Here is a 12,365-nt window from a genome sequence, read left to right on the forward strand (position 1 = left end):
TATTATTCACATAGTTCAAAATTTAGAAATCCTGGCAAGATATGGGTGACACTCAGGTCTGTGAGTGATCTGCAGTGAACACCAAGGAAGGAGGAGGATGGCCAGAGAAAAAGCTGATTCAGAAGTCAAAAAGGCAGAGCTAACAAGGAAGGTGATGGTTTGGCCACATTTTGTGGGTCTGGAGCAAAAGAGGATTGTCTCATCTCCTGATGCCACTCAGCACTGACTCTGTCAAAAAAGTTTCCATCCAGACAAAACCCACTATGTAGCTCTATTCCATTTGTCTAAGATGTTCACTGTCTGCATGGAAGCTCTGAATATTAATATTTATTTATCTTAAGGATTGGTGAAGATCTTGCTTTTTTTTTTTAAAGTTTCTTTTTTTAAATTTTTATTTATTTATGATAGTCACACACAGAGAGAGAGAGAGAGAGGCAGAGACACAGGCAGAGGGAGAAGCAGACTCCATGCACCAGGAGCCCGACGTGGGATTCAATCCCGGGTCTCCAGGATCGCGCCCTGGGCCAAAGGCAGGCGCTAAACCGCTGTGCCACCCAGGGATCCCCCCCCCCCTTTTTTTTTTTTTAAGATTTTATTTATTTATTCATGAGAGACAGAGAGAGAAAGGCAGAAACACAGGCAGAGGGAGAAGCAGGCTCCATGCAGGGAGCCCGACGTGGGCCTTGATCCCAGGTCTCCAGGATCACACCCCGGGCTGCAGGCGGCGCTAAACCGCTGTGCCACCGGGGCTGCCCAAGAGCTTGCCTTTTAACTTGTCTTCTGATAATCTCCTCTAATAATGCCTGGATCTATGAAATCATTGCTACCTCTTGAGGCAGCCGTAGTTGTTGACATAAATGTAACCACCACTGTAAGAACCTGTTTTGTAAAATTAATGCTTTACTAATTTATTAGCATTTGTGAGCAATATTCAGAATGGGTTCAAATCACCTGGACTATATTTTGAAATATGTTAGCACTAGGTTTTCTTTCTTTGCCAAAGCCTGAACTAGCAATTTGTTTTACCCCATTTTCATTTTATAATGGAACTATCCTTAAAAATTACAAAGATAGTAAAGCTGATATTTAAGAGAAAAGAAAAACTTTCGGGATGCCTGGGTGGCTTAGTGGTTGAGTGTCTGCCTTTGGCTCAGGGTGTGATCCCAGAGTTCTGGGATCAAGTTCCACATTGGGCTCCCTGCCAGGGGCCTGCTTTTCCCTCTGCCTATGTCTCTGCCTCTCTCTGTATCTCTCATGAATGAATAAATAAAATCTTTAAAAGAAAAAAAAGAAAAGAAAAGAAAAACTTTTGTTATGGGGAAATTTCAAACCTCAAAAAAAAAAAAATAGAACAGCATAATGAAACCTTATTTTCTTACCACTCAGCTTCAACAATTACCAACATTTTGCCACTGAAGTTTTTTTTTTAAGTTTTTTTTAAATAAACAATAATTGAATTTTAGAGAACAAAAGTTCTATTCTGCGCATACATGAAGAATTTTTTTTATTATTTAATATGAATTGGGATCATATGTGTGTTGTTTAGAACCTTTTAGAACTCAAAATATATCAGACATCTTTTCACGTCAATATGTATGGATATAAATCGACCTCATGTCTTTTAACATCTGTCTAGTATCCCATGGTATGGGTACACCACAGATTATTTAACCAATACCTAATGATATGCATTTAGGTTATTTTCACTTTTTCATTGTTATAAATAATGCTGCAGTGTTCTCTTCTTTTTGTATTCTTATCTGACAATTTCCTTGAAATAAATTTCTAAAAGTGTAATAGCTGGTCAAAGGTTAAAGACATTAAAAATTTGGATACATAGTCCTGGGTTGATCTTAGAAAGTCATACGAGTAATTTATATTCCAAGCAGCAGTGTATGTTGACACCTATTCTCCTGTATCATCACCAATACCAGCAAGCCCTCTTCTTGAAACATACCCATAGGGAGGGCAAAACAGTCCCTCTCATTCCACATGTAAAATTCTTACTGTAAGAATTTAAAACATATAACAGTGATCTTTTTTGGAAACCATATTTGATAGTATATTGGGAAACTATTACTTTAAATATATTCTTCACGTTTAAGTGTTAACATTCTCTACTAAGTTGTGCCAACAACTATGTGAGCCAATGTAATATTTTTGTAATGAATAATTTTAAAAATCCAAGATAATTGCTCTTATTTTTAACCATTTTCTCTAAATTCATATTATTACTTCTAGCTTTGTGACTTTGCTTTTCTTTAACAGCACTGTAACACAAAACTTTAGAGGAGAAAACAACCCTGGATACTAAGACTCAAACTTTGTCCCAAATTGTTACAACCTTTAGATTTTGATCCTGATCTGGGTTTTTCAAAAAATATTTTTATAAAGAAAAAAACCCCAGCCCTCAAAATGTTCATTGTTGACTTGTGTAAAGGATTATTAAAAACTTGTGTACCTAACAGTGCTCGTCATGTGGTAACGTGAGGCCTTGTTTCTGTGTTGAGTAAGAGCTGAGGATGAGATTGTGTTCCTCAGTCGAACAGCTTCTGTTCACAGCAGCTAGGGATCATGTAATTATGAAACCATGCTTCCTGCCACTTAAACATATTCAGCCTGTGAGAGGCACAGAACCATAGTCTCATCCTTTAGCACTATTTGAATGGTAAAATTATATAAAGGAAAATTATTACTAGTACCATATTACCTTTTATGTAGGAGGATGTACCTTGAATGCAATTTAAACCTTTGAAATCAAAAGAGCTACCAAAAGAAGCAGGACTCAACTTGGTGGATGGGCTATGTGAGCAGTGAGTGGTAACAAGTCTGAGTAGAAGGTCAAGTTGAAGCTAATTGTGAGAAGAGTGTTTAATGATTAACTTTTATGGTTTTTGTTTTTTCTTGCAGAAAGCAGTTGGCCATCTTGGCTGATCTAGTGAGAGATTTACCGCTGGAGTTTGACTTCCTCTTTTCCCAATCTCAGGCAGAAGTGATCTCTGGGAAGCAGGAAGGTACTGGGCCTTGAGGGATGTACTCTTTCAGCTCCAGCCAACCGTGGCATAGTCTCTCTGGTGGGGGTTAGGATTACTTTCTATATTTGATTTTTGTTTTTCTTCCAATAATTTTCTTCATTCTGCTGTATAGTTTTTTGTTTTGTTTTGTTTTGATTATTTACATATTCTGCAATGGTATCTGTTTTAGAATGCTGCTTCTAGAGGGAAGGAGGTAGGGGGATGGGGTAACTGGGTGATGGACATTAAGGAGAGCACGTGATGTTATGAGCACTGGGTGTTACATAAGACTGATGGATCACTAAACTCTACCTCTGAAACCAATAATACTCTCTATGTTAATTGAATTTAAATTTAAAAAAATGGAAAAAAGAATGCTGCTTCTAAAAGTCATGTATATATTTGTTTGTAATTTTGTGCTAAGTACTATGTTTATAAGAATGTATTAGTATTTAGTGATTATTCCAAATGGATATTTGGTTAGCTAATTGGAGTTTTGAAAACATACATATTTCTCTGAGTTCTACTGAGTTTGCCAAATTCAAATGTAAAGCAAATTATTAGATAAGGGGGAAACTAGTTTTAGGGGATGATCAGGATGATCATTACTTACTTTTCTTTTGTTACAGCCTCTCCGTTTGTTGCATTTACTGTGCAGGACTGATGCTTACCTAAAAGCTTGTACTACTATTGGGTTTGAAGTTTGGGGGTGGAGTTGAATGTGTTCTCCTGTGGCCCAAATGTGGCCTGTATGACAAATTATGTTTCCATTTCTTGAAAAAGAAAAACCTGTGTATTCTAGTTGCAGTTCACATAAGGGAAAGGATTTACCCTTTTCAATTTCAGTATTGCATTTTTCAGTCCTAAAATTTACATTTGGTTCTTTTTTATATTCTCTTTCTTTGCTGAGACTGCCTATCTTTTAATTCATGCTAAGACTGCTCTTATTTCTTGATTATATAGCTGCTTTAATATCTCTGATAATTCTGACATCTGGTCCTTTCCCTTATGAGTTGAGATTTTCCTAGTTCTTTTTATGCTAAGTAATTTTATATTGTATCCTGGACATTTTGAATGTTACATTATGAGACTCTGGGTCTTTTTTCAAAAATAAGGAGAATATTGATTGATTGTTTTAGCAGGGAGTTGACCTGGTTAGGTTCATGCCTCAAGTTCTGACTTGCCTTCTGTTGGCTATAAAGATTCTATTATAGGCTTCAGTTTTCAAAGTCTTGGCACTGCTATTTGGATTTGCTCCATTTGTGTGTTATCCAGTGACCAATCTAGAACTGGGCATAGCCCATACAAATGGGTTGTCTAGCCAGTAGTTCAGTTCTTAGAACCTTTGGTATATTGTTTAGAGTGAGATCCGTTTATGTGTAGGTTGGCTGTGAGCCCTTCAGAGTTTTAGGTACCTTGTCCAACTTCTACCTCTACCCCTGAAGGATTGCCTGGGGTGGCAGAGAACAAAATAAAGGGGAAATAACCTAAGGGATTTTCCTCCATTCTTTCTGAGCCTTTAGAGCCCCTTTTAATGTTCCTTGGACCAGAAAGCAAGGTCTTGAAGTTCTTTCTCTCTACACCTGTATGTCCTTTTGTGTTTCAAGCTGCTTTTGAGTCTAGGCTAGGCAAAATCTAGGGGGAAAATGGGAAACTCACTACTGGTTTGGTGGTCCTTTAACTTCTGATCTCTGTCTCAGTATGCCCGTTATTATTTCCTTTCAGACATTTCACAGATTTGCTCCATATGGCCCATTCAAAGTTTACACTTCTTTTCAGTGGACAGACAGGATGGAGTGTGCTTATTCTATCTTGCCCAGAACCAGAACTTCAAGATTCATATTTTTTACCATGTGTTTTTACACATTAATCCCTAATCACTTGTAGGAAATTTAGACAATGCAAATCATTTTAAAGGGAAAAGCATCATAAGATACTTTCAATTCATACATTGAGTGTGTGGAATTAAATGCTCTCATCACCTTTTTCTAAGAAAAGGAGGAAAAGAGTGGCCCTGGAAAGAGGTGTAGACATGATTTAGCAATAGAGAATTAAATGAGGACTTTTATGTTTATTACTTAGGAGTTTACGCATGGATTGGAATCAACTTTGTTTTGGGAAGATTCGACCATGAGGATGGTAAGTAATGCATTTTACGACAGTTCTAAGCACTGAAGGTTTATGTTGTAACCCAACAGTAGAACCTAAGTACTACATTTGAGTTGTTTGAGTTGTTTGAGTCATTCTTTCTTCTTTCATTTAAAAAAACTCTATTAAGATATTTCATTTTCTAGTCCTAATTTGCCTTCTTTTATTTCTTTTTAGCTTCTTAATATGGAAAGTTGCAAACGTTTACAGAAGTAAAGAATAAAATGAATCTTCATGAACCCATTACCCAGACTCAACACTGATTAGTGGTTGGCTAGTTTTGTGGCCCCACATTCCATACAACACAGGTTTTTTTCCTGTTGGATTTTTTAAAAAGATTTATTTATTCATTTTTAGAGAGAGAGAGAGAGAGTGAGAGCTAGAGAGTGAAAGTGGGGAGAGGGGCAGAGGGAGAGAATCTCAAGTAGACTTCCTGCTAAGCATGGACCCCAACCCCATGATCTCAGGACCCATGAGATCATGACCTGAGCTGAAACCAAGAGTCAAATGCTTAACCAACTGAACCACCCCTCTTACTGGATTTTTAAAAGAAAATCCAACATATCATTTTATCTTCATGTACTTCATGAAGGAGTTTCTCACCAATGAGGAGTTTCAAAACCAATGATATATCTGCAATGGCATTTTTATTTTTCTATTTTTTTTTTTTAAGATTTTATTTATTTATTCATGAGAGAGAGAGAGAGAGAGTGAGAGAGAGAGGCAGAGACATAGGCAGAGGGAGAAGCAGGCTCCATGCAGGGAGCCTGACATGGAACTCGATCCCAGGTCTCCAGGATCATGCCCTGGGCCCAAGGCAGTGCTAAACTGCTGAGCCACCCGGGTTGCCCTGCAATGGCATTTTTAAACTTAAAGTTAACAATTTCTAATATCATGTAATATCCATCTACCCAGGTAGAGACTTACCTTATATCTCAAGAATATTTATTTGCAGTTGTCTTGTTAAAATTAGAATCCGAATGAGGATCACAAGTTATGTTTGACTGATCAGTTTCTTAATCTAAAACAATTAACTTACCCCCTCCCACCTCTTTTCCTCAAATTGTTCATTAAAAAATAAAAAACTAGGTCACTTGATAGAATAATTTTGACACATTCTTGATTTGGTTGACTGCACTTTTGTGAGGTCTTCAACATGCTTCTCATTCCTCCTTATGTCTTATAAATTGGAGATTAGATATAGAAATTTGATTAGACACAGATTCAATTCTTTTGACAAGAGTAAATCATAAGTAAAGATTGGTGCTAAGTGTTTCTTACTACATTACATCAAAAGTTTTATAATGTCTGGTTGTCCCACTTTTAGTCATGTTAAGACTGGTCAGGTATTCAGGATTCAGGTATTGTTAGCCTGATCTAATCTATTATAAAAATTCCCCAGCCACTTTTCAATTAATGGTTATAGTAGCCAGTTGTGATATTTTCTTAGATCCATTTTCATTAGAGGTTGCAAAATGGTGATTTTTCAAATTCCTTCAGCTCTTCTGCATTTAACAGCTTGGATTTTTATACAGGACCATTATATCACTGTTCTTTTTAGTGCTCAAATTATACCATCAGTGGCCAGTAGGAGCACCCTTAGGTTGACTCCTATACATTTTAACATCCCAATAATCTTTTATATTTCCCTTGCTTTTTGGCACACTAAAGTATTCCATGTTCATCTTGTATGTTTTCTACCTTAGACTTAGCATCAGCCATTTTTTAAGGAGCCCTGATTTCTTTTACTGGAAAATGGCATTTAGAGACTCTGGATGCCAGGGGTGCTCATTGTTCCTGGATTATCCTTGCCTCTAGGCCCTTTCAGTGAATAGAGCTAGAAAATATGTATTTTTAGAAAGAGAAAAATAAATCATATTTCATAGTGATAGTTCCAGTTCATATTTAAAATTATAAGATTGCTTAATATCTTTGATGTTTTACTTACAGATTTTTTCTTTTATGCTATTTCTTTTTTTAAAATTTGTTTATATTGAAGTTTTATTTGCCAACATATAGTATAACACCCAGCGCTTATCCCAGCAAGTACCCTCCTCAGTGCCTGTCACCCAGCTACCCCAACCCCCCGCCCACCTCCCCTTCCACAACCCTTTGTTCGTTTCCCAGAGTTAGGAGTCTCATGATTTGTCTCCCTTTTCCCACTCAGTTCCCCTCCTTTCCCTTATAATCCTTTTCACTATTTCTTATATTTCTAAAGATATTAATATAAACATTTGCTTTGTTTCCTAATATATGCTTAATGGCTTAAAATAATAATACCAATAAAAGTATTTTCAATAAGACTACTACAATGCAGTTTAAGATATCTATTTGCTCTTATTGTCATTAAGATACATTCTATAAGGGATAGAGTAAAAATGCTGTGTTTTTAAGTTACTTGAAAGAATTCTCTATAATATATAGTTGATATAGTTAGATTAATTTATTTCCGTTTGCTCTTCATTTTTAAGGGATTTCTGTTTGATTTTTTTTTTCCTTTTTGATTTAATTTTGTTTTTTAATTAGTAGATCCTTTCTGTTCCCTTATCTATTTCAGAATCAGATGCCGAGGCTCCCCAGGAACTGGCAACAGGGCGCAGAAGAACAGTAGGGATACTGGATATGGGAGGAGCATCTCTTCAAATTGCTTATGAAGTTCCTACCTCAACCTCGGTCCTTCCTCCAAAGCAGGTATTTTACCTTTTAGGGAAATTCGGTTGCTAGAAATGCCAGTATTTGGGAAGGAAGGGCACTGTCTTTGAACTTAGACCAACTTGCCTGGGTCCCAAATATTTGTTCATCTACTTGCTGGCTAATATTATCTTGGGTAGGTTACCTTTCTGAGCCTTAATTTCCTCATATATAATAAGAGAATAATAATAGTATCTATTTCATACAGTTGGGAGGTTGAAATGATACCATGTATGTAAAGCACTTAACAAACTTCCTGGCATGTGATGGATGTTTAATATATTCTAGCAATTATAATTATACTCCCTATCTCCTAGGGCTGCCTGAAGATTAAACATGATAATACATATAAATCCAAGATGTTGTTTCCTTTCCCTGACTTATGATTCCATTCATTCTTGTGGTTCTAATATTCCTTACCTGACTAGAATGTAAGGAATGTATCTTGAAGTTTTATCATAGGAAAGAGAAATGCAGACAGTTTTTAAATACCTATTATGTGCAAAGAATAAGACCTACTGCCCCTCAAAGGTTATAATCTATCAATGAAGACCGCATGTGATAACAAGCAGACGATGACAGTGCTATCATTTGATCTAAACCAGGGTTTCTCATCATTGGCAGTATTGACATCTTGGGCTAAATCAATTTTGTTGTAGAGGGCTGTCCCATGCAAAATAGCTTCATCCCTGGCCTCTACCAGATGTCAGTAATGTCCCAGCCCTGCTCCATGAATGGGAATCATGCTGGCTTGTTACCTGGGTCTTGGATGATAGCAGGCTTTTGCATAATGGAGGTGGAGAAGACCACCTGTGTGGAGGGAACGGTATGCACAAGGACACAAAAGAAACAGCAAAGAGCCCAAAATGTCCAGGGAATGGTGAATAGCCTGTTGTAGTGTAGGATTTTCCAGTGTTGTGTAGCTAAGTCTAGGAAGATAAGATGAAGTTAGATGGTGAGGAGTCTTGGGTGTCATGCTAGGGAATTTCACTTTTATATCTATAGATGGAGGAGAATCAACAAAAGTTTTTGAATAGTGCATGCAGATGGGCCTCAGTTTCATCTGTGAAATAAACTCTGAAGGTCCTTCCCAGCTCTGTATTATGTGGCTGTGATCTAAATGATTTTTTAGGAAAATAATTTTGTCAGTAGGAGAAAGAAATGTAGGTCAGGGAACATTAGGTAAGAAGTAATAAGGGCTAAATGAGGAAATATAAGTGGAAACGGAATGGAGGGGACAGATTTCAGGGATATTTTGAAATAAAAAAAGCCATGTAGTATAGTGCTGTGGGTGGGGCGGAGAGGGATGGCCAGTGATACTGAGGTTCCTCCCTGGGTACTTGGTAGGGTAAGGAGCCCAGTTACTGAGAGAGACCTCATGGTAAAGTATGGATTGATGGTAAGCAAATCAGTATGGTCGAGGTGGTTTGGGTGAGAGTGATTTTCTGGTCTCTAGCCCAAGTCCTGCAACCAGTGGGCTCAGTTTTGAGTATGTTGAATTTGAAATATCTGAGGAACACATGTGTCTAAATACCCAGCAAGATTGTTGGAAATGTGGTTTTGACAATCAGCAGGTGTCTGTGCAAGGTTGGAAATTTGGGGAACTAAGCTGTAAGACATTTTAGTCTATATTTGTTAGTATGTTGTTAGCAAGTAAACTGAAGTCATGGTTCCAGTAAGTGGTACGGATCCTTAAAGTCTTAAACAAATGACTTTTGTGTTTGTGCAGGTTTAGAAAGCAATGCTGGTATAGAAAGTATACTTGCAAGCAACAAATTAGATGTATTCATAGCTATATAATGGTCTTAAAGATGGATCTTAGTGCTTGATAGAGAAGAAAAAGAACAATGAGACATAACACAATAGCACTTTACAAAATATAAGTAATCAGGATGCCTGAGTGGCTCAGCGGTTGAATGTCTCCCTTTGGCTCAGTTCGTGATTCTGGGGTCCAGGGATTGGGTCCCATGTAGGGCTCCCTGCAAAGACCCTGCTTCTCCCTGTTTGTATCTATGTCTCTGCCTCTCTCTCTGTGTCTTTCATGAATAAATAAAATATTTTTTTTTTCTGATGATAAAAATAGTACATTCTCATTTTGGAAAATTGGAAAATCAGGGAAGTATATGCAAGAAAATGACATCATCTGTTATAACAATTCTGCCTTTTTAGAACTATATATAGTGTTGTAGTCCTTAATTTGGTATTTAGTCTCTGTACTGTTTGATGTAGGCTTGTTATTTTGTGTCTTTGTTGAAATAATGCTATGAAAATTAGAACGTTATAAGATACCTTCAAGAGTAGCTCCAGTGCACAGAGACTGGTGTAGTAGTGATGTCATAGCTTTATGTCAATCAGCCAAAACTAAAATTCCCTTTTTTCTCTTTACATTGTATTATAGGAAGAAGAAGCAAAGATCCTGCTGGCTGAATTCAACCTGGGCTGTGATGTGCAACATACTGAACATGTGTATAGGGTTTATGTCACGACCTTCCTAGGTTTTGGGGGCAACTTTGCCCGGCAGCGCTATGAAGACCTTGTGCTGAATGAAACTCTTACCAAAAATAGGTACTTTTTGGCCTGGACATCCATGCCTCTGAAACAGAATGTTGTTGGGATGCAGATACTCATATCCTACTAAGATAGATAGGTCCTTGCTTCTTCCTCCTTCCTAACCACCCCTGTCAATGCAATAGTGTTGCTTAGAGACCCTCTGCTAGTAGGTCCACTTGATCTACATGAGGGTACATTCTCGTCTTTGCAGTTCAGACTCTAAAAAGTACAGCAGCTTGTTGGGACCTCTTATAGTGTCCTGTTTCAGAAATGGTATCATAGGGTAAGTAAGATTAAATTCTTTTTTGTTTTTTTAAGTTTTTGTTTTGTTTTGGTTTTTGTTTTTAATTTATTTGACAGAGAGAGCACAAGCAGGGGGAGTGGCAGCAGAGGGGGAGGGAGAAGCAAGCTCCTCGCTGCTAAGGGAGTTTTTGAGTCTCAACTACGAAAAGGTCACAGTATTTTGGGAGAATCCTGTTATCCCAGATGATTAATGAATGCGTTAAAATCAGTGTGTTTGCATTGGGAAAATACTCTTACATCTGTACTCCTGTTGTTCAGGCTGTGGGCACTGCAGCATCTGAAGAAGTTATGAGAGTTTCACATCAATTTTGTTAGCTGCTGTGCTTCTTTTCCCATTTCCTTCCTTTGTTGTTCTGCTACCCTTTTCTCTTTGTCTGCCATTTTCTGCCTCAGAACTTGCCAGACTGCATCATCATCCTCTCATGTATTGGTATTTTCTTGCCATGTACCCAAATTCCTAATTCAGAAGACTTATTCTTCATCTCATATAGCTGCTAATCTAGAGAAACCTGTGCTTTCTGGGATGTCAAAATGTAATGGGTCCTCCTCCTCCTCCTCCTCTTCTTCCTTCTTCTTCCTTCTTCTTCCTTCTTCTTCCTTCTCCCTCCTTCTTCCTCCTTCCTTCTTCCTCTTCTTCCTCTTCTTCTTCCTTCCCTCTCTCCTTCCTTCCCTCTCTTCTTCTTCCTTTCCTTTCTTCCTCTTCTTCTTCTTCCTCCTTTTTTTTTTTTTTTAAGAGAGAGTGAGCAGGGGTTGGGTAGGAGTAGAGGGAGAGAGAGAATCTCAAGCAGGCTCCATGCTCAGTGCAGAGCCTGTTGCAGGGCTTGATTCTATGACCCTGAGATCATGACCTGAGCTGAAATCAACAGTCAGATGCTCAACCAACTGAGCCATCCAGGTGCCCCTGGTTCTTTCATCTTAATATTTTCTGAGGTGTTCTTTTTTAAATAGTTGATATCACATCCTTAAAATAGGTTCCAGTCATTTCAAAGCATTTTGTGGTGTTGCCACATTTCTACTCCACCCTTCAGTTTTTACCCTCGTGGGGACTTCATCCCAGGAAGTCCTCTTCAACGTATGTGTCTTTAGGAACTGGTGAATAATAACCTGTGGTTGGCAACATTTTTGGTCTTCACTTAATGTCTATTCTTGGCCAGGTCTGTATTTCATCTCTTTAGGAATGGGAATATTGTTGCTGGGCAAGTGCTGACTTGAAACAGCCAGAACCATGTGGTGGCCACAGTGGGGATGAAAATCTGCCCTGTCCCTCCCATCCCCAGGAAGGGGCAGGCATGTCTTCCCTCCTGTTGCGAAAAGTTGTCACTGAACCACTGACATGGTCCCCTCTTCAGGAGCCTCCCCTGGGCCTTCCCTCTTTACCTCCTCCCAGGTGTTTTGTTAAACATTAGAACTGTACTCAGTGTGGTGATATCTTGGTACTTTAAAGAGGCCAGTGGGAATGAAGACTAGATGGAGACAGCAGATTAACATTTCCAGTTTCACTCTACATTGGGAGATATACACGTGGACTAAAAGGTTGAACAAAAGTTGATCATTGCCATATCTCCCCCCCTCCTTTTCTTCTTTCTTTCAACTAAACTGGATTTGCTTAAGGTAAATGTTGATGCGTTATGACTACATGATAAAACTCCAGTCTTGTTT

The 12,365-nt window shown here is 38.1% G+C and overlaps 1 protein-coding gene across 2 annotated transcripts in view; it reads left to right on the top strand.

The window, feature by feature from the left end:
* ENTPD7 (ectonucleoside triphosphate diphosphohydrolase 7) overlaps positions 1 to 12,365 on the top strand; it is a 41,070-nt gene that overhangs the window by 17,086 nt on the left and 11,619 nt on the right. For both annotated transcript variants that reach the window (XM_025991851.2, XM_072739752.1), the window contains 4 exons: positions 2,911 to 3,014; positions 5,097 to 5,153; positions 7,720 to 7,853; positions 10,252 to 10,418. In XM_025991851.2, the coding sequence (XP_025847636.1) occupies positions 2,911 to 3,014; positions 5,097 to 5,153; positions 7,720 to 7,853; positions 10,252 to 10,418 (462 nt within the window). The remainder of the gene's footprint in view (positions 1 to 2,910; positions 3,015 to 5,096; positions 5,154 to 7,719; positions 7,854 to 10,251; positions 10,419 to 12,365) is intronic.

This window comes from Vulpes vulpes, chromosome 15 (assembly GCF_048418805.1).
Source record: "Vulpes vulpes isolate BD-2025 chromosome 15, VulVul3, whole genome shotgun sequence".
Lineage (NCBI taxonomy): Eukaryota > Metazoa > Chordata > Mammalia > Carnivora > Canidae > Vulpes > Vulpes vulpes.